Source organism: Rhipicephalus microplus, chromosome 4, assembly GCF_043290135.1.
Source record: "Rhipicephalus microplus isolate Deutch F79 chromosome 4, USDA_Rmic, whole genome shotgun sequence".
Classification (NCBI taxonomy): Eukaryota; Metazoa; Arthropoda; class Arachnida; order Ixodida; family Ixodidae; genus Rhipicephalus; species Rhipicephalus microplus.
In genome coordinates, this window is record NC_134703.1 from 112,169,906 (window position 1) to 112,196,663 (window position 26,758).

At 43.6% G+C, this 26,758-nt stretch overlaps 1 protein-coding gene across 7 annotated transcripts in view; it reads right to left on the reverse strand.

Annotated features, from left to right (window-relative positions):
• Positions 1 to 2,508: 2,508 nt before the first annotated feature.
• Positions 2,509 to 26,758, reverse strand: part of LOC119172825 (uncharacterized) — a 246,908-nt gene continuing 222,658 nt past the window's right edge. For 5 of the 7 annotated variants that reach the window (XM_075893505.1, XM_075893502.1, XM_075893506.1 and 2 more), the window contains 8 exons: positions 24,269 to 24,519; positions 22,597 to 22,722; positions 18,664 to 18,771; positions 15,763 to 15,924; positions 10,605 to 10,942; positions 9,138 to 9,276; positions 4,873 to 4,965; positions 2,509 to 3,699 (listed from right to left, as the gene is read on the reverse strand). In XM_075893505.1, the coding sequence (XP_075749620.1) occupies positions 3,643 to 3,699; positions 4,873 to 4,965; positions 9,138 to 9,276; positions 10,605 to 10,942; positions 15,763 to 15,924; positions 18,664 to 18,771; positions 22,597 to 22,722; positions 24,269 to 24,519 (1,274 nt within the window). In that variant the 3' untranslated portion in view covers positions 2,509 to 3,642. The remainder of the gene's footprint in view (positions 3,700 to 4,872; positions 4,966 to 9,137; positions 9,277 to 10,604; positions 10,943 to 15,762; positions 15,925 to 18,663; positions 18,772 to 22,596; positions 22,723 to 24,268; positions 24,520 to 26,758) is intronic. The other 2 variants (XM_075893504.1, XM_075893503.1) reach the window with 2 other exon arrangements.

Genomic DNA, 26,758 nt, shown 5'->3' on the forward strand with positions numbered 1-26,758 from the left:
TTGAAATTATTTGAGCCCTCCACTACGGCGTCCAGCATAATTGCGTCACTGTATTGCGGCTTTAAGGCCCTGATAATATTATTGGTGTTACTCAATAGCTCCCCCCCCCCCCTAAAAGATTTGGAAGTTAAGCTAGTTGGTTACTGATGATTGTACCATATGGTGAACTAGTGCACTTTTGACGCTAAAAAAGGAAAAGGGAGGTTGCATTTATCAATTATGGGCTTCACTTAGTTATCGGCAAGACACCGTTCCGGAATGTGATTCGTTGTAAGTACATAAAACTGCTTTTGTAGTGCTTTCAATCGTCTTCACTTTCCGTCATGATACCAATTTCGACCTCCATTTGAAGCGCGTGTAAGGTTGTAATCCGTCTTATCAGGCTGCCATTCTCGACTGTAGGTATTTATCCATTTCTCAAGTGTCTGAGCTGCACATGCGTCGTCCTATCGCTTTAGTGTGCACTAAGTTTGTTATTTGATGGGAATGCTTTTGACTGTTTGTTAGTTTCACTGAGGTGTCACTGGTGGCGTGTGAGTGCGCATCTATCTATCTATCTATCTATCTATCTATCTATCTATCTATCTATCTATCTATCTATCTATCTATCTATCTATCTATCTATCTATCTATCTATCTATCTATCTATCTATCTATCTATCTATCTATCTATCTATCTATCTATCTATCTATCTATCTATCTATCTATCTATTTATCTATCTATCTATCTATCTATCTATCTATCTATCTATCTATCTATCTATCTATCTATCTATCTATCTATCTATCTATCTATCTATCTATCTATCTATCTATCTATCTATCTATCTATTTATCTATCTATCTATCTATCTATCTATCTATCTATCTATCTATCTATCTTTCTATCTATCTATCTATCTATCTATCTATAAATTTAGGTGCGAGTATCGTGTCTTTCTTGCCCCATTTGTCGTCCTCTTCAGAGGTGCACTACTTCACCCTTCGCTATAATGAGCAACCGTACAGTGTTGACGTTAGGTGCACAAGCTGTGGTAATTTCTATGGTTGGGTGTCTCGGTGAAAAGCAAAAGATGCGGGTACGGAATGTACTCAGATTTGGGCTCTCGTTAAAGAGGCTTTTTTTTTTTGCCTCGCGGTCACGCCACTACGGCCAGCCTCATAATCATATTCGTGGCTTTTGCACGTAATAACATAGCAATTACAATTTATTGACGTCAAGCTCGTAAATCATCAGGACATCCGAAACTCGGCCTCAACATGTGTTCTTGCAGCAAATTTTTCGGTACCTGCGTCGCAGTAATGACGTTAGAGTGGTGGAAAGTCAACGTTGGATAGCTTTGAGAGCCGCTTTCTTAAATTTTAAGTATCTCAAAACTCCTAGTGAATTGGGTACTTCGTTACGATTGTATAGGGTGTTTTCAACCACCATTATTTTTGTCCTTTTCATCTAAGACACCTTTCAATGGCTTTTACACGGATTAACAATTTCATCGACGGAGAACGAAGAGGGACTTCAAGTGGATGGGCGCGCATTGCGAGTACATAAGTATGTGTTGGTAGTAATTCCTCAAATACATATTCTATTCGGACTTTTTTCTTATCTCTCTGCAACCTCTTTTCTCCCCTTCATTCCTTGCCCAGTGCAGGGTAGCAAACCGTATGTGTGTCTGGTTAACCTCCCTGCCTTTACTTTCATCTTTATCTCTCTCTGTCTTAGTTGGCGTGTTTTACGCTGACAACTGATCGAATCGCCAAGTACTATCTCGCCGTAATTATGCTTGATAGCTTGTTATTTTCTTCAGCAGCAAAGATATACTGGCCTATCATAGACTATCTTTGAGACTTATCCCACGTACGTTTAAGTAAGAGTGAAACGACACGCACCTTTGTAAGTGTTTGGCAACCGCAACCCACCAACAGTCGGTTCCGACTTTAGAAGTAAGCGGCGTTTCCTCCTCAAGGGCGGATGCATGCAAGCAAGCCCCAATGGGTGCGTACTCTAGACTGACGTCATGAGCAGGACGTCTCCGGAAAGCATTGCCCAGTGCATGAGCGGGGCTATTTCTTCAGTCGCAGAGGGAGGCAGACACTCGGCGGATTTCTTGGCTTACGGTTGCCTCCTCCGCGATGTCCTCTCTTCGACGGCTGATCGGGGCCCCACCAGTGGACTTCTCTAATCATCGCCCATTTTATTACATTTCTTCCTATCTTGTTCATGCCCTCTTTATCTCTTGCCTTGCCAGCTACAGCTGAGTTGTTGCACTTTGATACAGATGGTTTCAGAGTTCCCTTTTCTCTTTCTTTCTGGTTTTGAAACCACCACTCAAAACGTCACATTCGCTTCAATTGATTACTAATTAGAAGCATTTTTGCGGTACACGGCAATCTAAAATGCGGAACGCTGTTCAAGGTGTTCCACAATAACTAAGCATGCACTGTCAAGTGAGTGAGAGTGCAGGGTAATAACTGGACTCTCACTTCTAAGACGACTCAACAATTCAAGGTTTCCTTGTAAAACATATCTTTATTCACTTGTTCTCACGGTTAGCAGGGGATCTGTCAAAATAATGATGGGCCGGGAAATACGCCACAAAAAATAATATGAGCAGCTGGCATGTGTTATCTCACCTCGTTGCGTAAAAAACAAACAAATAACAATTCGGTGGCATCTTGAACACCTAAACAAAGAGAGCATTAGATCAATACTATTTACAGAGAAGGCCCTCTTTGCAAGGCATGCAAGTGCGGCGAATTATTTCCGTGCCATAACGTACGGCCCTAGTATTAGTGACGGCATCCTGGTGAAAGGCTTAGTGTCGGGCTAGTCGTACTTTAACTAAGCAGCTAAGACTCCCAACAAATATTGCCAAAACTTGATTTTCTCAGTTCGTACAAGAAAGAAATAGCTATATTGATAGAAACAACACAGTGCAAGCTAGCCGTGACAAGCACTCAAATGGAAAAAAATATATAAACTAGGCATCTTGTAATTACATATGCACATTCCGGTTACATTTATGATACAATAGAACAAGGCAATGATAGTCTATATTATGTACAAGCACTTTCTGACAAAAACAATGGTGCACGTGTGATCGAATCTTATGGCAAGCCTAAGTTTTTGTAGAAGCAAAACGAAACTGTCAGAAAAGACGAGCACACAGCGACGAGTACAAGATAGCCGTGGAATGCGCTCAAATGAAAACAAAAAATAAACTAGGCATCTTCTAATCTCAGTGGCGGTGAGTTTACAGGTGAGGCAAAAAGAAGGCGGCTAACGTTATAGCGATACTCATTAGATAATTGTCAGCAGGTATCGCAGTACTAGCATCCATAGTCACCTTTGTATGGGACTCTTGTAAGCCACAACAATCACACAAGGAGAGGTTATGAGGTGGGAACATTAAAAAGTTGCATAGCTTCAAGGAAGAACACCCTAGGGGTTGGAAACGTTTTGAGCAAGGCACAGTCGTCTAAATTGGCGCGAAACATATGAAAAAAAGAAAACCTTCTCTTATATATGCGAAATGGACACCTCGGTAATGATTCATCGTTAATTAATCTGATTAGGATTAATGTGCCAATCGTCGTAATCTGGTGTATTCGCGGAATGTAGACACGTTCTCCACCGAAGAGTTCTAAAAAGGTCGTGCAACGACATCCGAGTCTCCTGTCGACGAGCCGGACTTGGAAGTCTGCATGTAAGAAAAATGAAAAAAAAATCTTCAAAAAAGCAAGAACACGACAACAAGAAATATGTGAGGTAACAAAGTTAACATAAGGGTGCGTGGCAGACATGTTTTGCAATGCACTATGTTAATGAAATTATAGTACAAAGTATTTACGATACGGGCAATATTATTTAGGCCATTCGTTGCGAGTTGCGTTCCCCTCTAATCAGGCAGTGGCGTAGGCTGCGAGAGGAGGCGATCCTATCTCAAGTTTTGCGTACAATCAGTCACACTCTTCTGGTGGTCAGACCGCTTTATTTGTTGCCGCTCTCACCACAGATAGCTACTGCTACTATAGGTATCTATACCCACAAGGGGATGTTTACTCATTAATAATTCATTAATGATGGTCGTTAGTGGTCGGGATGGAGATGCATCGCTAAGCGTCAACATAGATGCATTCGCGAAAAAGGAATTTAGTTCTCAAACAACAACAGACATTCAATAAGCTCTCTTATATCAATGTACCGGAAGCACTAAACTACTTCTGTAAGGAGACGACTTACTTTGGTGTTATGCCGATTTTAAGACAAAAAGTGAACCATGTTATTTTGTTTTTTTTAATGTATCGCTATACACAATTCGTATTGATCGATGTCCGGAGAGAGCAAAATACCACGGCAGAAAAAAATCACTTAGAGTTAAGAATTAATTTTTAAAGCAGATAGTGAGGAAGGAAGGTTAGGGCGGGCACGTAGGCCACCGAAAGGCACCGTGCATCAAAGTGAAACACCACCAGCACCGTAAATATATCGATTGAAGTTGGATCCAAACTCTAAGATGACGGCTGAAACATTCCTCAGATATATTGAAGCAAGGTTTATTGCCCTCGCTGGTGCTACAGCCGTTGTTTTTAGAAACAATGTGTTGTTTTGCATAGTCCCCCGTCAGGGTGGGATTTATTCGGTGCGTATACTCTGCTCTCAAGGTCCGCAGGGGTCTCAGCTGGATACGGAAAGCGTCGCGGATTTCAATATGCAATCTCACCGACTGAGTGTGCCGCCTGAACCGGGCGCATGGATCGTACTGTAACTCGCGCGTAAGTCTCAGACGCACCGACGAAAATAGGGCACCGAAATAGAAAGACGCTAGAACCGATAGGGCCCGAACGGGTTGATGGGAAAACAAGTGATTTACCCTTCGCGTCCTCGAGGCGTCGGCACGAAGACCCTGCATTGGACTAGCTGATGGGCCAACGTCATTTCCGGACTCATCACAGCGGCTGTTTTCCTGAAAAGAATCAGATTGAAATCTTTCCTGTAGAAATCGCGCCACGCAGGAAAACGAAGCGTAGAAACGCAATGGCAGCAGAGAAGTCGACTGCATTGGCCTTCTACGGCCTTGTGCGTGGGTTTTAGACAGCCGGGCGGATGCCTTCGATTCAAAGGTGGAGGGTAATAGAGGAGTATTATAGAGGCCTTGGCGACTTCAGAGTCAGCAGCTCTGGTGGGCTGCATTCACAACGTGAAACATGCTTGAGGACTCTACATTTTCATCAGTGCTACAAGAAAAATATTTATTCGAGCGAAAACCTCTCGATAAATCATGCACGCTAGATATTCCACAATGCAGGACATACTTATTTTTCTTATAGATTAGCCATACTTTCGTCAAAATGATAGTATCGAGTGTGTAGCAGCCGTAATGTTTCAGGGGAGCCTGTGAACCACAAAAAGCACAATAAAACTCACAATGATGTGTTCAGAAACGTAGTTTTATTTAAAGTGACAAGAAGGGTATGTTGGCTCGTCAATAACTTTGAATTAACAGACAGAATCAAATGAAGATCCACAATTCAAGCTCTGGTCATTCTTGTTGTTTAAATTATTATCCCAAGTTTGGCGCAGTGTTACTTCACAGATTTCTATTAAGTTTAACTTATTTATTCATGTGCTGCAGCATACTCTACATTAAATTTGAAGAGCACGAAAATGAATTTTTGAGGAACGAACTTGATACAATGTGAGCGTATCACTGAACACAGCAGCCTAATTACACCCCTGGTTTCCGAGTGCGCTGGATTAGGTTTTTTTACTTCACCCCTTGGTGAAAAACTGCCACCAATATTAAGCAAACTCAGTTTATGCATGGTTAGCTGGTTATTTACGTGACATGCCTGTAAGTAGCTGTATCTTATTTCGACGGCTCGTCTATCTCTGAGTGTCTCTTTGTTCGGCGTAAATCGTTTTCTTCATGAACGTTGGGGATTTATGAAGCTAGGGTTCTGCGTATATTTACTGCGCGTCAAAAAGAAAAAAATTGGCCCCGTATCTACATGTTACACTGCAAATGTCATCGAAAGACGATAGTCTTGCGTCTGGAGAGAGTTAACAAAATGTTTATTTAATGTTTTGCGCAAGAAAATCGGTGTATGGTATTCTGGAGGCGCTACGTTAGAGTGCCTCGAGTGTGCAGCGGAGGCGAACGAGCGCATCAGGTCACGTCACACATGAGACATGAGCACTATCTGGCAGTTATCTTAGAAAAAGAAGCGCGCGGCGTGCGCGCCCGTGTCGGAGGCGATAAGGTGTAGAACGCAAGGCGACGGGTAGGTGCCACCACCGTGTCGTCTCAGCTAGTCTTAGCAAAGCGTTGGCTACACCTTTTCGTGCAAGCGTTGCATTGTCAGCGCAACGTGATAAACGCTACGGTCCTTAGAATTACTTATGTATGCCTTTTCTTGTAAAAAGACACTCATACCAAATATTGACTTGTTTTGGTGCCTAGGATATGCGCAATAATTGATCGGAGCGCCCTGCATGTGTGTGCATGAAAGTTTTTTTAGAATGTTTTTTATATCTCTCTATATCTACCCTTTTTCCGACCTTTATTTCCCCACCCCTGTACAGGGTAGCAAACCAGTTCTACTATGTTAACCTCCCTGTCTCTTCCTTTTATTCATTTCTCTCTTTCTCTAACTGACAATCGAACAAGTGTTAACGCTGAATCTTGAGCAGTATTGGTGAGCGCTGCGGATAAGGTTGGCCGTTTGGGACTTTGTTAAGGGTGGAGAAACAGACAAATGTACAGACAGACAGATAGACAGACATACATAAAAGTTTTGCGTCGAAGGTCGCCAAGAAAGACTATCGTCTTCAAAAAACACGTATGTGTGATAGAAGGCAATCGTATGGTACCCCACTTCTCAGAACCGGTCCCCTAAATGTGACGAATTGGACACGCCGGTGCCATACGCCGATTATGATTGGGAGGTAGGTCAGCCATAAATATGCGTGTCGAGAAACTAGAAATGAATAAAAAAATATGTAAGTACTATCCTTCTCGTATAAAAACTTCAAATAACACGCTAAAAAATAGTTGTTCGCAGACATTCCGGACTGAGTTGCATGATTTTACGATTGGCTACGCTGTTTAATTTTTAGTCACCTCCGTATCGTGAGGTGAAAAACTTCACTGGTTTTCACAGTGACGAATTGCTTGCAATATTTAAAACAATTACGTGTTCTATGCTATCTTGTTACAATTCTGGCTAAATTCAAATGTTTTTTCTCTCCCTGGACAAGAAATTAGGATATATGTAGTTCCTCTAGGGCGCGTACCATGTGCCTTATAACACACTACACAATAATTACACATCAAACATTCATACACATCACACACATTACAAATTACACTTTTATAAAAGAAAACGTATACAATAAAAGACCCGTTTTAACCAGATAAAAGCAATCGCACCATGTGTGATTGCAGCAAGCTATGAAGCTAATATTTATTCGATTATATGTTTCGTGGGAAGTGTAAAACTTTGTTTATCAGGGTTAAAGTGCCGTAGCAGATTGCTTCAGGCTATTTGCAACCACCCAGTGTAGATAATTACAAACGAGAGAAAGACGGCACCAAGCAATGCACAAACAACAAGTATTGACCGAAGGGTCAATTAAGCCTTCGTTTACGATGCCGGATTAACCGCTTCTGCAAATTGGTCGTCTCTCAGATAGCTCATCGTCTCTTGGCATGAAGAGATTAGGAGATGTCTAAACATCATTAATGCTCGCAAGTTCTAATTCACGGGATACTCCAGGCCTTATTTTGTTAGAGATCAGTGTGACGTTGCTATATGCGAGTGACTGCGTGGATGTGTGGGTGTTGCTTTCTGAGCTTACAGTGCAGATAAAAAAAGGGAAGCGCCTGATTCGTTCGTGAAACGCAGCAGTCATCGCAGTGAGAAGATCTTGACCCATGTTTTGCCTTAGTGTACACTGATGCTTTTCTTGAGAAGCGATTAGGCGAAATGAGTTCTTACGCGCAAAACATTGCACGCACTCAGCACGGATGCTAACCATCGGAGCTGAAACGTCCGGTCCTGGTGTATATCACAAGCTGAGATCCTTTGAAATGTGTGTTGCTGTAGCTTTTAAATTCGATATCAACACATTTTAAGAGATGCCTGCTTCCAACGAGTTAGCTTCAAGAATAATGAGAACACGAAAATGACGCAAACAGAAATTAATACTTGACTGAGTGGGTGCTGGATAGGCCAATGTTTTTTTTAGTTGTTTCATGCTAAATATCAAATCGTAGACAAAAGCTTTACGGGAAAGGGGTGGAACGAGAGTAGGAGGAGGAGCTGTGATGCTGTCGGTATCCCCGTCGCAAACAACGTGCAGTAGGCCTCTTCTTTCTTCGAATTCCGCACGTTACAGCTGTCGCGTAGAAGGTCACAATATCATTTCGTTATAGATGAAGGTTATTTGCATTACTGTGACACTCAGGGGGTGTCTGAAAGGCGGCTAATCTAGCCCTAATGCAGAACTATGCTTCAGAATTCGAAAAAGTCTTAATTTATTTAAAAGACACATAAAAGAATGTTAATTTTCAACGATGTGGCTCACTGTCTACCATTATGGAGCCGCAGCTGAGCGCCTTTTGGAGATTTTAATACACAGGCCACACTAACTCCATTCTGATAAGCGCATGACACAGAACCCATCAGTAGCCGGCTTTCTGAGCTACACGTGATAAGAGTATTTTAAAAACTGCCACACGCCTCTGTGACGTCAGGTGTGTGCGTGAGTGCGCTCCTTCTCTCTTTCTATTTTTCCTTTCACTCTCTCTCATATTTTCTCCCTGTGCAGGGTATTATACCAGTTATGCCATGCTGGTTAGCATCTCTGCCCTGTCCTTATTCTGCTGTTTTCCTTTCTTCCATCACGTGTGATCACCTTATGCGCGGCGTGTGATCCTTCCTTTCTTCCATCACGTGTGATGACCTGCGCGAGGTGCAGAAATACGAATTTTGACGAGGATTTAAAAATAAAAAGTGTAAATGCAGAAGGGATGTTGACGATTTGCGTCCAGATAACTCAATCGGAACTCTTACAAAGGCGGGGCTGCAAGTTTACGCGCATCGTTCACATTGAGCGCGTAGACACTTTACTCACATCTTTAATATTGTCCCCGCCTCCGCCTCGTGAAGTGCTTGGCACGGCGTCGTCGTCGGGTGCCTCGGGGGGCCGCAGCCTCTTCACTGCGGGCCGGATGGTCGTCTCGTCGTACGAGCGGCCCGCCTCAGAGATGGTGCTGGAACAGACATCGTGTATCTTCATGAATTTGCTTGAATTGTATAGTTTAATAATGACATGTAACACCGTCAATTCATTCCTCACTCTTCCTGCATGTTTGCCACTCATAATTTGTCTCCATATGAATGGGCAGTCTTTTGTATAATAATGCGGGAACCTTAGATGCCCCATCAAACGCGAGAACTGACAGATGTCTGGTGACATACGCTCCAACATGAGTGATACAAGAAAATCGCCATCACGTGATGAAGGCGTCATGACATCACAGATCCGCTAAATTTGTTACGTCGTCAGGACGTCACAACAAGTGATGTCTTCGCATAGCATCACCGTTTGCATAAAGTTTCTTCAAATTAACTAGAGGGGACTCTGTCACTGCGATCGTTCAGTGACCATGAGAATGATGGGTGGTATAGTCTTCGTACTTGCCTGTTTCGAACGCATTAATGGCTTCTTTTACTCTAGTGGCTTTCCATTGTTTCGAATGATAGAACCAACAGTTCTGAACTTCATGAGCAGATTTGAGATGGTTAGCCTAAAAGGTCAAGATACTGAAATGCAACTATTATAATTTTTCTTATTTTCGGTTTTTTGGTAACGCAGCTTTAGGCCATGTGAAGCCAACCGGAGCCGCAAGTACAAAGTAGGGACAATCCGTGTACTACTTATCATTCCCATGCTCGCTGAAGCACCTTGCGTTGCGGCTCCCATAGACACTAATGCAATAGTTCTCTGTAGTGGATTTATAGGAACGGTACTTGGCTGCTGACCCGCAGGTTGCGGGATCGAATCCCGGTTCCGACGGCTGCTTTTTCAATGGAGGTGAAAATGTTGCAGGCCCGTGAGCTCAGACTTGGGTGCGTGTTATAAAACCATAGATTGTCGACATTTCCGGAGCCCTCCACTACAGCGTCTCTCATAATTATATAGTGGTTTTAGGACGTTAAACCCCACATATCAATCAGTAAATTCTTTTAGAGGAAAATTCGTGGTTACTTGAATCTTTATAGGCGGATCACTGAGGCAGTGTGAAGCCAGGTTATGCGCAGAAAGCTAGCAACGACACCAATCCAGGAGGCAACACAAGATCGCGTCAGGTACAGAAAACTTTTGATAGGTGGCGCAGCAGGATTAATACACCAAATGAAGACAAAAAAGATCTCGCCTTCGGGTGGTCTTAGATGAATGCACAAGTAACCCTTTGATTGTTTATTTGTGTAGGCTACCGCTCCGGACCTGGTCCCAATTTTAACGGACAGCATACTCATTCATTCAGAGGTGTTTTTTCGTTTGAATTCAGCTCAGAAACATAGAGTATTCACGTACCTTTTCTTGGTGAATGTGTTGGTGCCGTAGGCATCCTGGCCTTCTTGTTGCTGCGGCTGCTGCGAATCGTCATCGGACGGCCCAGCCACGGAGCTTCGGAACTTGTCCATCTCGCGCGAGAAGGTCGATGGCGGCGAGGGAAGCTCGTCATTCTGTCCCCTCTGCTGCTGCTGCTGCTGCTGCTGCTTTTGCTGGACGAGGTGCTGGCGCTCCGCGGCTCGCTTGGAACTGTCGAGCCATCGGGACGTGCCCGGCGTGATTGGCGCGGGCGGCGGTGGCGGAGGAGGCGCTGGGGCGTCGGGCCGGCGCTGCGTCGTGCCAGTAGCTGGGGGACTCGCCTGTCAAACAGTCGGGAACGCTTCAGCATTGGAGAAAACTAAGCCAGCTTCGCATTAGCGATGCAAACGCCTATAAGATCAGAGTTAGCAGCCATCTTCGTTTATGACGCACTTGAGCTATATGATGAGCTCGACCAAGTTTATGAGCTCGACCAAGTATTTTCAAAAATTTATGTCTTAGTAATCGGCTATCAATTAGCTGCCCGTCGGGATGGAGCAGTTGTTATGGTGCTCAGCTGCTGATCTGAAGGTGACGGGTTCGAATCCAGCCTCGGCATTTTGATGGAAGCGAAACGTTTGAGCACTCTGCGATGACAGTGTGCGTTAAAGAATATCAGATGGTTGAAATTCTTGGAGCTTCTGTCTACGGCGTCTACACTTTACTGTTTTGGAATGTAAAACCCAAGCTGCTATCAGTATTATAATATTATTATTATTATTATTCATATTGTTGTTAATAATAATATTAATAATAATAATTGATTGATTGATTGATTCAGTGATTAGTTATTGATTGACTATCACATGGCCTGGACTGCTAGACTACGCTTGACTAGTCTCGATCGCGTCCGCCTCAATCCGTTTACCAGCAAGGCTTAGCGAATTCTGACTTCAACCATCTAGGCTATGCAAAGGCAAGCTGAGGTTTTGCTAACGCCGCACGAACGAGCGGCGAGCCTAAACAGCTCCGGTGCCCAGTGTTACCGTGTTATAGTCTCGGCTACTTTGAGCGCAACAGTAACCGTGTTTTAGTTACAAGCTTCAACGAAGATGAAACGCGTCATTGGAGCCAACGTTTCGACGGGTGGTCTTGTCTTCCCCGGGGCAGCAACAGTGGCTGCACTGAAGAAAATACTGCTAGTCAAACGCATGGATAGAGCTAAGTCCATTGTTCAGAAATTTTTCACCCCATCACGTTTGTCTGAGCTTTGTCAGATTCGACAAAATAAATTTTCATAGTTCCAGCTACTGATAGTAAGTAATTTTCTTCCAGTTATTGTAATGTCACTAATTTGATGTCACAAACTTAACTTACTTTTGGATTCTTGGATAAGAGATATTGTATTTTTATCAGAGCCTTTCAATGTTTACAAACACAGTCCCTTAACATCTGGTTTCGCTCCCCTATGTGCCTTCATAGCAACGGTGGACAACACGATCTTTAGAAAATAGCCCGCTGATTTTCTACAGTTTCATTCACTTATTTGGCAGAATGTATTCGAATAAATGTTCTTTTGAGCTTCATAAAAATTATGGAACATTTCCTTGTACTTTACGCACGTTCCTTTTATGTGGAAAACGAAAGAGAGACTTTCTTTACCCTTGGAAAGAACTTGAAAACGTGCTTTCAATTCCGACGTTAGGAGCTGGTAAATGAGGTGACCGGAAGTTTTCGGGGTAACGCTTGTGACCTTGAAACCGTAAGCATATAATTGTTACGCTCCCTCGCTTTTTTTTCCGTTTGTTTGATAACCATTTGACAAATTACAAAGAAATAACGCCGCTACTACTGCGTAGGAAGAAACACTTATAGCTATGATTTACCCGCATAAGGCAGCAGCACGTTGCAGCTGCAGTGAGCGATTTGTGATTCCCCGTAAATACACTCAACGCACATAACACAAACACGACAAAACTGCGCGTTGTATAATACACTTAACCCGCTATATTAGACGTCATTATCACTAAGGCAGTGCACCAACTTATGTGCCAGTTCAAATTTAGTCTGCAACATTTGCACTGACAAACGTTTAGCCCTCATTCTTTGACCAGACTCAAAAACCACTCTGCTTAGAACTATCTTAAAACAAGTGTGATGGACCTTTTCTCACTTTCATTCACCGGAAGCCACGAAATATATATTCAAGTTGGGTCATGATTCATTGGAATTGTATCTCGAAAAGTTTGAACTTTTACTTGACTACGCAGTTTACGGGGGGGAGGGTTGAATATTCTTCAAATACTTAGCGCACGACTACGCGGACACAAGGAAAGAAGGTGCAAGCTGCAGCACTGACCAGCAACTGAATATTTTATTGGAAAAAATGAACTAAAAAAAACTTACACCTTTCCTGCAAAGGCGAAGCAATGAACGCGATAGCAAAAAATTGGAAGGTCACGCGCAGAATGGCTAGCAGATCGAAACTTGCCCCACGTTTCTGACGCACAAAGGACGCACGAAACGTACTCACAGGTACAGATTAACGCGAATAAGCGTGTCATTTGTTACTTCACTGTGTCTGAAAAGCGCGCCCTTCTTTGCGAACGGAGGCTGTGAAACGATTGCAGTGACCTTTGTGCACCCGGTAACTACAACAGAATCGTTCTGACGAAACTCAAAGGCTAGCCAAGACGTACGATTCTCCCCACGCGCGTGATCGAGCGTACACCCCCTTATTCTCTACGCGGAGCAAAGCATGCGTGAGAGATGAGAGCCACCGCGCGCTCACTGTGCCATCTTGCTGATAATGCTGAAAACACGATAGCCCCCTCCCCCTCGAGATGCCCACTAACAGCGGTAAGTGGCAGATATGAATAGCTTGCTGTCTAAACGTTGAAGGAGGTATCTCTCGGTGGCTCAGTGGTTAACGCCTCGCATTCACGACGCGGAGGTCTCACATTCGATTCCGCGTGCTGGAGTCTTATTCCTGATATTTTAATTCTCTCTGGCGTTTTCATAGATGTAGATACGTGTACATATCCGGTGCATGACATCGACGCCGACACCCACGCTGACGCCAGCGGCGAAATCCAGCTGAGAGTGTCCCCTATATTTGCTATCGCAATTAAAGGATTATAACCCTCACACCCTTGTGACCACAATAAATGAAGAAAACAGCAGGTCAGCTGACATATTTAATGATGAAAAAAAACGCTCATGCACCATCATCCAAACTGCCAGATGATTTGCCGCTTTCTTGCTTTAGAGTGGTCACATGGCTGTGAAAACTTTTCTTTTATTGCGATAGAAATTATATGGACAGTCTTGGCTAGTTTTTGCCGTCATCGTCACCATCGCCACCGTAGCCACGTATATGTATGCGTATATTTATGTATTTATATACGGGGAAGGATGCGGTCACCTTCTCTTCCTTCGGAGCGATCATCGCCTTTCCGGCCGGGGTCATCTGCTCGCGCGATTATCTCGTGAGCGGATAAGAGGGAAGGTGCTTTTGGTTGCCGCGCTATCGCAGTAACGATCAGCGCGTAGTTTGTGCCCCGACAGCAGGCGGCATCTTCTACGGGCTGGGCTTTCAAGAAAAACAATGCCAAAAGTGCATCTGGAACGGCAGTGTTCTGTTATACAAGCGTTTTGTACAGTTACGTGAGATCGGATCTAAATGAGTTGACTGCCAGCCTCAGGTCATATAACATTGAATTTGTTCACAGAAACGTAGATGGACACTGTCATCAAACTGCCAGGATGAAAGTGCATGAGCCTCGCAAAACGGCAAAACCGCACAGCTGCTGGAGTCGCCATTCACGCAAGCCTCGACGGGATAACGCTTTCACCGCGCATCGTTCCATACCAACTCAACTCGCTTCCCCAGGTTACTAGTGGTGATGCATGTGCCGTCAAAACATTACACTGGTTAACCGTCGCAGTAGTCTGCATCTCACCGGGAACCTCGCGGAACGACATCGTTAAGTTCTTGCTCCACAACTTCAGTGTGGTGTGCCAAGAGGATGTGCCGGTGATCACCACAGAAGACTTCAAAGTGAATGCACTTCAATGCGAAAATTAGTGCCTTGAAACGTTTCTCGGTGCTGAACTTGGACTTCACCTCCTGTCTGACGTCACACAGCCAGCTTCACGCAACAACACGTGTCTAAATATTGCGTTCGGAAAGAGGGTTGCCTCAAGAGTGCAGTGCGTGCCATTGCCAACATTCTTCAGTGACCACAAGGTGGTTGCCGCAGTCATCGAGTGAACAGAGTTTCATTTACATTCACCAGTGTTTCTACCGAATACTATATTTGCTGTCTTAATTTAATTTCTTTCGCCATGTGAGTCTTGCAATACTATCATTCCGAGCACACCTGAGTGAGGGCTACACCACATAGATATGCGCTCTACACCTAACAAACTGCCACCAGTGGTGACGCACGATGTATAACCTTTGGTACCAGCTTGCGCTGCCCACGAGAGGCGCTTCCCATCAACGCCGTCCCTACGCACGAGCCTTGTTTGAGTCATCTACTGTGGCCACACAGCAGAAAACTTGGTTACTAAGCAAGCGCATGTTTACTACTATTAACATTGTTTTACGAAACCTTGGTTCGTAAAATATTCTAATATATTGCTATCGCATTCATTGCTTCGCCCTTTTGGCGAAACTGTGACTCTCGTTCATGATCTCCAATAAGACTATTCAGTTGTGAGTCAGCGCTGCGGCTTGGTCCTTCTCTTTTGTCCGCGTAGTCGTGCTTAGAATTCATGGTCACCAACTGGCCCAGCTTTCAGTCCTTCGACAGTGTGAGTAATCTGCGGTTGCAAATGTCTGTAAGGTGCACAGTGCAAAGCACCAAACGGGACAATGACAAACAAATCTGGCATTCTGCATTTTCATCTGTAATACTAATGTTTATAACTGATGTTCTATGTATATCTTGTACATGTGAGAAGTGAGTAGGTGAGTGCAGGAAACTGCATAAACTGTGTAGTACAAGCTTCCTCGTTTATTCACAATTTGGCTTATTCACAATCTGGTTAATCATTGGGGGTGCAGTTCAGGGAGAGACGATGGGTGCAACTCAGTTATTTGGCTAGATTAGGAATGAATAGTGGTATTTTTAATGTGGAGAGCAATGAAGCTAACCTTTTTCTCGCTGGAAGCCGGACTAGATTTCTTGGATCCCTTCTTCTTGGTCTCCGTTGACTCTTCCTTGCTTTGGCTGTTCTTCCAACGGTTGAAAGTGTTGGTATCTGGAAGCGTAGCGAATCGACCTTCGCCCGACTTGCTTTCCACTGGCTGCCGATTCTGAAAAGTAGAGAAACATGGTTAAATAAGTGATATGCATGCTGTGCCGTACACCACGAATAGGTGGTTAATTCATTACAAAACATTTATTTATTTATTTATTTATTCATTTATTTATTTATAGTAGATACTGAAAACTGCTATGAGATATTAGCAGGATGTGTGTACATAAAAAGTGTGAAAGCATTTTAGCAGATACAACTTAGCAGTGATTTAAGAAATTATTCAAACATTTGTAAAGAGGTTTACAAAAAATGCTAGTGAACACATAAAAATATACAAACACAGAGTCATAACACTTTTTCAATATTTTTATAGTTTCTAAAAGATTTTGGGTAACAATTTCGATATTAAGATTTGCCAGTCTGTTATTGTCCTGCGGAAACAGAAGCAATATTTTTAGAACACTTATTTCTTGCCTTCAAGTGAAGTATGGTGCGAGGACGTCTTCCTCTTGCCTGATAATCGGAATAGTAAGTAAAATAATATAGAAATGTCAACTTTCTAATGACTATTTACGAGCTTAAGAACACATAATTGTGCATGGTTGCGCAGTCACCACCTGGGGCAATTTGCTGCTTCTTACTAGCTCACTGATGGATGTACGGCCGTATAAGCACTGAAAGTGAAGATAACTATTTTATGCTGTATATGTTCAAGATTTTAAGTATTAGCAGCAAAAGCACTGTACTCTACTATAAGAGAGCAAAAAGCTATTTATATTTACTTTTAGTTGGCCTTACATACGCATGCGTTGGCTTTAAGGCTAACGCTGCCCGACTATGAAGAGCTGTTACGTAAGTTTTTTTACTGTAAAATCTTAACTTAAATTAGCAATCTTGTACTGGTTCGATGTTGCTTTGGTGAAGTCTGCTGGGCGCGCACGTTCGGGTCAGCTGACTGCACTGCTTCACTGCCCTCGCATTCGCAGCCTGGAACGGAGTGCATTTTCTTGTGCTGATAACACTAGGTAAGAAATTTAGAATATTATAGTTCTACTGTATAGCATCTTGAAATTAACAAGAGGCGACTTTGGCGCTGTGACCGTTCAGCGACCATGTGAACGGTGGGTAGTACATGGATTTGCCTAGACTTCGTGCTTGCGGGCTTCGAGTGCACTTGTGACTGTTTATTGTTGTGTTCTGGGTTTGTGTCAAATGAAATAACAGACCGCTTCAACTTCGCGACCCAATTATAATTAGTGAGCCTGAAAGGCTAAAGTGGGGAAGCGTAACAGCTGAACGTTTATTGATTTTTGTTTTGTATCAAAGCATATTCCGGCCTCGCGAAGCCAAACGGAGCTGCGAGTACGAAGACTAGGGACATCCACGTACTACCCGCCATTCCAATGCTCACTGAATCGCCATTCTTTTCAGCTTCCATAGACACTTGGCCACAGTTCCCTCTAGTATATTCACTGTAAACTCCATGCCGTATAGGAGAGAGGTGTATGCAGCAAATTCCGCTTTTGCGTTTGTCGAGAGAGTGACCTACAATACTATTGCAGAAAAGTTCCTTTAAAAAGACAGGAAAGAAGAGATAAGAAAATGAGCTTAAGTCTAGAGCATGAGACCTGAGATCATCTAGGAAACTTAATGCAACTCTACAACGGTGGAGATGCATGCAGGTTTCCCCAATACACTACGATGCTTACTTGAGGTGATGTGACCAGAAAAAATAATAGCGCAGCTTGCAACATGTCTCGCAAGGTTAGGTCCCAACAAAGGTGGTGCGTGTCAAGCTGGTGCGGGCTTGCCTAGGATTCTACTCTCTTTGCTGTCTCTTTTCCACCCCTTGCTATACTAAACTCTACATACTCGGCTACGCTTTCTCTCTTTTCCTCCTTTGTCGTCGTTCATTCATTTATTGCTATAGATGTTGTGAATTGGTAGCAAGCGTTGTAACCGAAGAAGTTTCCGGGGGCCTCATTTAGCAGCCCGTATCCGCGAAAACGAAGTCATGTTTCAAATTGTTTCAGGGTGAGGGAAGTCTCGCTTCAGTTTTTCCGTTATAAAGAAGGTGTATATAGTTAAAAAAATCTGTTATAATCTTGTCAGATTGTGTTGTACTGAAAAGCTAGTGAGAAGGAACACTTAAATACGATGGAGTGCCAGTCACATTTATTGTCAGAATCGTTATATATAAGTTATCAATAAGTTTTTTTTTGTTTCAGTTAAACAAATCCTTCCAAAATTGATGGTTTCTCCAACAGTTTAGCACACGCATTTTCCAAAGGCTAAAGTACAAGAAAATTCTAAATTGCATTCATGGCGACATGTTGACAAAAAGCAACGTACACAATCAAAAAAAATATATTTGCAGTACCTTTTGTTTGGAGGAGGGAGGGTTATTTTTGAATATAAGACGTCGCCACACCATGGCGCACGATACCAGAAGGGCAGACACATTAGGAAGTATTCCTGTCAGTACTTCCCACTGCAATATGCATAATTGTGGCAGTGTCCTCATCGCGAAGTAGCCAATCTTGTTTTATCGTGGCCGCAATGCATTCTCTCCCGTTTTCAACATTATCTGCAGACTTGGCCGGAACATGAACACGTCTATACGGGTGGGTGTAAGTGCGGTTGCAAAATCACAGTCGTAGCAGTTTTTTAATCTTCCTCCTGTGCTTTTATGCTTTATACGCTCAAAAGGGCAAGTCAGAGAACCTGCAGGCGAAAGCCCTTTCTGCGCAGTCTGCTAGTTGACTCTGCTGGTGTAATAATAGCTGATACTCACATTACCCGTCGAACCATCCAGAACGTACAGCAACTTGCTCTGCATGTTCCCCATGTCAACCTGGTCTCGACCAACCGTATCGATGGCTCCGGAACTCAGTGGTCTTCCCTGAAATTCACAAATCGGAGTATTTGTAAGGAAAAGGTAAATACTCATTGATCGCACAACAGGTATTTTTTACTTTTGAAAACTTGGTGCACGTAAAGAAGCAGGTAATTGTATAATAAAGCTTTGATTTGGGCTGTTTGGTCCACAACTATAGACGTCACAATATGACTAAAAATAGGGATGAAGACAAGAGTGCCAGTGTGTGGTGTGCTTTCTGTCCATTGTCTCAGTGGCGCTATGCTTTCTGTAAGCGTGCAAGTTCGTTATTAATTGTCCTTAATACAACGAGGACCAAATCTCCTGACGTGCGAAATTGAATCGGCGTGCTACAGTAACTATTTCGAAGGTAGATGCGCAGCGCCATAGGGCGAGGATTTCATTGGGTGCTGTGCAGGCATTATTCAGTTTCTTCGTAGACAGAATTGATAAATGCTCACTTTGTTAAAATTTTATGTCGCGGAGTTAAAGTGTAAACGTAACTATTTACCTCATAGCGAATATAAAAGAAGTCCACATATGAATGTCACTTAGAAAAAATTAAAGAATAAAGTAAGCGTGGCGAAAGAGTGAACACTACAACCTGAAGCTGCGGTAGTATGCAGCTACAATTTAAAGATGTTAAGAATGGCGGCGGGTTCCGTAGCGGTATGTTAGGTGGCGTAGAGTTTCTTTTGATTTGTACGGGTTTCATGCACCTGCTCTTGCGTCTGCCTTTTCTTATATTATAATTTTAAAACGCTTCCAAAGCATATTCTATACACTACAGGAGAGTAATTGAATGCTACAATCCTTCATGGCAATTCACACTGCAAGAAAGAACGAATAAGTAATTCGTTTCCGATTTCCTGATGGCATTTGTTTACACATGATGATTATTTGCTAATAAAAAGGCACTCAAGGGGAAGCCGTTATTCATTTTAAACAGTATTCAAACCAGTTCTTGGTGAAAAATGTTATCTGGGTTAAGAAAAAAAAATCATGTTATTCAGAAAAGGTACACAATTATTCTGTTATGTAAATGTGTAAACGGGAAGGAAAGGGTTAACTCACAGTTCACCAGCTTGCATGATTTGTTTGTGAGAGATGGTTGCAAGAGGAAGGTCCGGACACCAGGTCCACGTAGAGGGTTAGGAGCCGGAGACCACCCAAAGTTTGGGGTTCATGGTGCACACTGGTCACTTAAAAGACTTCGCACGCTGGTAGTTCACAGGCATGGCCAAAATAAATTACAAATGCCGGCGTTGTGGTAGGCTGTTGAGCTTGCTAATTGCAGGTTATTGGTATTTCATATGGCACATCACTGAAGAGCATTCAAAATGGATAGATCTACAATGTATTAGTTACAATGGGTGTTGTTCTTGCTTCGTAACGAAAGCATGATTAGAGCAGAATATATTCGTACAGTACTTAAGACATCAGTTGTTATGCATAGACCCGCAGTTTTTGTTTTAATTATTTACACGAAATAATCCCACATCTTGAAAGAAGCCGATTAATCTTTTGTGTCGGATATAGTTTTGGCACTCAGGCTTCGTCGGACCGCATCTCGGTCCCAGTTGTCAGCTAAGTATTCATATTCGTCACTAAGAAAACTGATCAGTAGACATCGGAGCATCAAGCCACGTCCTACCAACTAAACAGCCACCCTTAAGAAAATAAAAATGCGACCAGCAGTCATGTTCACACTTCCGTTGAGCCATCCAAGTAAGCATCCGAAAAAAAAAGACAGAGTTGTCAGTTCAATGCCTTAAGTGACAGGCAGTTTATCACACAGCAGGGCTCGCACTTCAATAGCAACTTCTTATTGGATACTTTACAACGAAGCAGAATATTCAATGTACGCTACTGTGGTTCAGGTACTTTATATAACGTAACAGGTATGTATGTGGCATAGCTTGCAAATTATGAGCTAGTGCCAGAACCTGCTTATGCCTAAACAAGATTATCCTTAAGCAAAAATCACAATCCCACTTTAGACGAAGAAATGACAACTCTCCTGTCCACCACTATAGTTACCACCATAAAAAAATTAGTGAAAAAAAACCTGAAGTTAACCCAACCCTTGCAAACTCCCTACATGCATGAAGAAACACTCACCACCATTGACACCAGAGAAGGAAGGATTAGGCATTATCTTCTTTTATTTTCACAACAATAATATAAACATTGCAGAAAAACAAACACAAACTGTTAATAGACATCTATACAAGCATATCGATTCACTCTTCGTAACTTGCCTTCATCGTATGTTGATTATCACTGGGAACAATTGATTGTGCTGTAAAAGCACTGCTTCGTGGAAGCAAAGTAGCAAGCGCCTTTGTCTTATCATAAAATCAGTTAATGGTTCCCAACGGTCCCAAACTATCTTGCTATCACTGAAAGAAAACGTTTTGCTTGTACACAAAACAACAAGTTTTGTGCTCAATAATACGTGCAGCTATGGCATGCTTATCGTTGCTCTGAAATAGGCAGGATGATGATTCTTTTCTTTCCTTTCGGAAGTGATGAAAGGAAGTAAGAAGAGACTGGACAGAAGAAGAGGGCTAAAAGGAAAACTAGAAGAGATGAAAAGGCAACTCTGAGGTACAATGGCACTTATCATCAATCGTTTTCAATCATTCAAAAAAAAAGCGTGCAGTGTCAGTCACACCTACTTAGAACACTGATATTCAGAGAAATAATGGCTATCTCTCATTTATGTTCAACTGACGTAACCAGCGTGGCTGATATTGAAATCGGGGCGTCCTTATACAACCGTACACAAAATTATAGAACATCGCTTTAAGAGCACGAAATGAAACGGACACACCAACGTACGCAGAAAGTAAACAGTGGCCTTGCTATGTCGAACCAATTTCGCGTTGTGAACACCGCGTTTCATAATGCCTTTAATAAACTAGGTTATTACGGTCTCTTGAATCTACACACATAGCTTTCCAAGTACAAATCAATAATTATAATAATAATATTGGTAATAATTAAAGAATAAGACCCGTGCTCTGAGGTAGGTGTGCCTAACCCAGTACGCACAGATACTCGTAAGAAATAGCATTAATTGGAAGCACAAACAAACAAGGGCGCCTGCAGTGATGAAATTCTCAACAACAAACAAACCAGCTGTCGTTCGGTGATTCGTGCTTCGCTGCAGTCAATTGGTCTGTCGGCGCTCTTCGCACTTGGTCAGTCTCTTTCTCGCTCTACAATTTGTATGCGTGTATTTGTTTGTTCACAATAAGTGTCCAGGATCGCGACAGACGCACAGAAAAGACACACAGCACAAGCGCCCTTCGGCAACGACGCAGAGTTCTTTTTCTCTCTCTCTCTCTCTCCTTCTCGGTCGACCTTACACGTCGACACCAGGAAGGTCGATGTCACATGCAGAACGATGTCCAGGGCGGGGAATCCAGGAAGGGAAGGAGAAAAGGGACACCCCTTCACGCCGTCCTGATTTCAGGTTACCTGAAATCGTCCCAGCCCCGGAGTCGGGGGGAAGGCCCTGGCCTGAAACCTGTACCGCCGCACACAGCCTGAGCATTGGGAAAATAATACCTCCCCTACACGAAGAAACGGGGGGCCCCTGCAAAAGTCCTCGCTTTTTTTGCATGTGGCATTCAGGGTCGGGCGAAGGGGGCGACAAAGTCACGTGGCGTTCCACACAATGTGGGGGAGGGTAAGGAAGGTAAGGCGGCTGTACAAGTTGCGACCCAGGGTTTTTTTTTTTAGTCTATGCGCTTGTAAAATAAGGTTAGGCTGCTGTGATTGCGCTGGTTAGGACGCTCGTCACCACATGACCATGGGACCTTTGGCCGGGTTGTGGTTTACCTGTTTGGGAGGACTATGTCTAGCTCGCGGAATGACGACGTGCGGCACGCTGAAGCCGGTCGAGAGGCTGCGGTTTAGGCTCATGTCGCTCTTGCGGCTGGACTTCTTTGATTGCATGGTGTGGTCCTAGATGATTTTGGGGGAGGGGGACGAGAAAGATGGGGGAGAGAAAATGGCAGAAGCGAAACGGTGAGAGCATAGTAAGCACGTTACGGCGATTTCATGAACGATTAGGCAAGCGGTCACGGAGGCGCTATCGTGCACACAGGCCAGTGATGGCAAAATACAGAAACAAGGTAGAATAAGGTGCCGCCGTCGACAGTCATTGCATAAAAGTCCAGTTAATGAGTTTGTTGTAACTTCTCTAAAAAACCTTCAGTGAGGTGATTGGCCAGCTCATTTATCTGAAACCTACAGCAGCTAGCATCTGCCGAAGATAGAAGTCGGGGATACTTGTTCTAAGTAGAATTTTTCAAATATGAGTGCCAATCACGATCCCTGTAGGTAAACTCTCACCACCCCTCTCTCATTAAAAAAAACGTACGATCACAGTTTTTGCATAGAGCAGTTTTTAAAAGCCTGCCATCATGAGCCTATTCAGCTTCTCCGTGACTGGTTACCTCAGCCAAAGCAATGGATTGTAACAGAGGATAGTAGGCGACCGTATATATGAACACACGTTCCTAATTATGGCTTGGCTTGCAATAAGAACTTCAGACGCAGTTGCTAATTGCGTCCACGTTATGAGCATATTTATTGCAGTCATTGCTAGGCTTATTGAATATTTTGAATAGACCAAGCACTGAAATGGCATATTATGGGTAATATAAAGCTGCAAGCATGGCTGAATGCGGTAATAAGTTAAAAGCTCTCTGCAGCATCGGAAAAAGACTGCACGCAAAAAAAATTGTGGCAGGAAACACAAGGGCCGAAAATTTCTAGATGTCTATCTCCAGGAGCATTTTGAACCTTTTTTTATTGTGTTTTGTTCACGTCGATCATTCTGTCCAAGAGACTGAGTTAGTGCGCGTTTTGTACTTGTGTTTAGATGCGAGCCCTCTTCTTCTCAACACAAGCTGTCAGATTACTAACACGCCGCACACATAATCATTCGTTGTCATTATAGAAAAAGTTTTTAATTTCTAATAATTTTGCACACCGAGAAAGCGGGTAGTTTAAATAAGGTCTCTTGCCTTTAGCAATATTCCTAGTCCCCTTTATGTAGGTACCAGCAAATTATGTGGGCGCTGTGAAAAGTGTCCTCCTTGATTTTACGCAACTGCTCCGGCACAATTCACTTGTTACAAGAACTTATTTGAGCAAATTATCAAGTACATTTCCACACACAGATCTGATAAAATATACACCACAAGGACGATGGCGTATGCTTTCGTGCTTGCGTTCCAGCTCTTTTATAATGACATCAGATGTGCGGGCCCTCAAATGACAATCGCATCCCTACATCGTAACGACCAGCAGAGCGTCTTCCACTCGTAAATACTACAGGTGCAACATGAATCGACCCGTTTTGTAAGTTTAGCACGACATTCAGCCGAGGCAACATAAACAAGACATTTTGACACACAAGCTGAACGATCGTCACACAGAGTGCGAAATCCTAAGTAGCGCGCCGGCGATGCGGCGACGGCGCGTAGGCGACTGGGTAACGTACGGGTCCGGGTCCAACCATGAAGCCGTCGAAGGCGTACGAGTGCTTGAGCGCATGTTCTCCGCTGCTCTCGCTCGACGTGTCGGTAATCATGGCCTTCTTGTCGAGCGTGCCTCCAAGCGGGCTGACGGCGCCCAGCCGGAAGGGCCCCTTGGCGCGCTGCGCCCGACGCTTCCATCGGCGGCACAGGCACACCAGGCAGCACAGCATCATCACCAGCAGCGCCAGCGCGATCGGTAGGGCGATCGCCAGCACTGCGTTGCGAACAGGGAGGATTGTTGAGAGAGCCGGCGTTTGGCGAAACGACGAATAATGAGAAGCGCGATCGGATATAGACAGACAGGTGGAGACTTACTTCCGTGTATAATTTTAGAGGCTGTGACTCGTGATTGAATAAAACATTGATTTCCTGTGGCTAGAGTGAGGCACCTATTCGATGATCTTTAAAGAGAAGTTTCAAGTCATCAAATAATAAAAAGACAAGAAGTAACTGTCTTAACTAAAACCATAGTAACGGTATATTCTTCACAAAAGTGCGAAAAGACCCGCTGCCGGCGCTTTCACAGCTTTGCTTACAGTAATACTTTGTAATGCATCTTGCTTTGCAAAAATATCAAAAAGTACCTTCGAATAAATTTTGGCGAAGCAATAAAGAGGCAACATTCGTACAGGTCTTAACGTTATTGTGGTAGGTGTACTCATGAAACTGCCATGGGCTAAAATTAAAATGACTTCATTACGGGATTCAGACGAGAGCTTTTTTTTTCTTGTGTTTCTGGTGCACTTGTTGTAGATGAACAGGTTAACCGCTGCGATTGGTCCGAATTAATTGATTAGGCAAGGATTATTTTGTTTGCCTTTTTGTTTTTAAGCCCCTCTATTTTCCCGTTCAGCATCACGACCCGCCATTTCCTGTCGCCTCGCGGTATCATAGCATAGTATATGGGCAAGCTATCTACTTCTCTTCCGTTTCGTGCGAACCGCAAGATCACAATAGACCATTGGCTGAGCCGGAAATAGCGAAACGCGATGATGACGTCCGACTGAGCCATAGCCTTATAGCAACACGCACGCCACCGAATTTAAGAATCACGCAGAGTAGCCGGAATAGCCTTTATCGCTTCACCACGATCACACAAGATTACAGTCACGGCATTGTTTTCACGCGACAGCAATGGTTAGTAACCACGAACCAGCTGTCGAAAGCTTCACTAAGTGGCATCAACACCGGTACAGAGTTAAGTTTGTCGTTACAGGAGGTGTCTCGAACTAGCGTAACATCTGCTTTAGTTCTCTACCAGGAAACATTGCCCAAACGGTTTGATGGAGCGAAATAGAACTAACTTGCGACTACAGCTCGGGCAAGTCTCCAAACTAGGCTCGTCGTTGTTAAACCAGATTGAAGAACTGACTAGACGCGTGCGAAACCAGCGTTCCGTATCAGACTAACCTCACTCAACGCTGTTACGTGATGCTTAACTGTTCTTCTCTTGTTTTTTCCCGAATCACCAAAAAAGAATAATTTTTAGCGAAATATTGCTCTAAAGTTTCTTTTTCTGGGTGTTTTTAAACTACCTCTAAACAAACAAACACAGAAAACATAGAAAAAACTTCACGAACTACATCGCGTGCTTATGGGTAATTAAAAAACCTTGCGTTACGTGAATTTCGTGCCTAGAGGAAACATCACGCGCTCAGACTTGCGCAACAGGTTTTGAAATCGCGCAAAGTACGCACACATACGAACACACGCAGGCAAACTGAGCGCCGTGCTTTCCGGTGTTAATCATTAAGACGACTCCGCGCACAGATTCGCTCGAGCCGGTGCTGCTGGTTGCATTAGCGTGCTACTAAACGCAAGGGAGCATGCACCGGAGTGCGGCTAAATATAGCGCCAAGCGAAGCCCGTTTAGGAGTCAATAGCGGACGGCTGCCTTAAACGGGGGCCACTTTCTATGCGCAAGTGCCACTTATAGAATGGCCGTGCGAGCTTCGGTAATCGCCGCGGCGGAGAACAATGACACTTGGTCGTCGCGGGCTGCCACCTTTTCCTTCTGTCGGACCCACCAGTAGAGTGAAAGGCCTCGGCCAGAGACACTTACGCAGCTTTCACGCCTATTTACCGGTGGTCTTTCGCTATTCGCGTTCGGTTTTTTGCCTTCGTTAATTTATTTGTGTACCATTTTCATTTTTTTTCTAATCACTTCCTCAAAACCGTGGTCTCTATCTATCTTCCAGATTTAACCCCGACTGCAAGCGAGCACCGATTGAACGAGACTTGTGGCCGTGCAATGTACTCACAGTTACTGAACAATGTCTCCCACTCTCCAATTCTCAGCTCTAATTATTTTACAAACGACCAGTTTGTTTTCGGCAATAACGTATAGGTATGTTAAAGCGATGAAGCTCGTTGAGGCTTCTGGCGAATAATGTTAGCCTAACAGTCACGTAAGACAGTGTACTTCCAAGGCGCATAGGCTGGAAGAAATAACA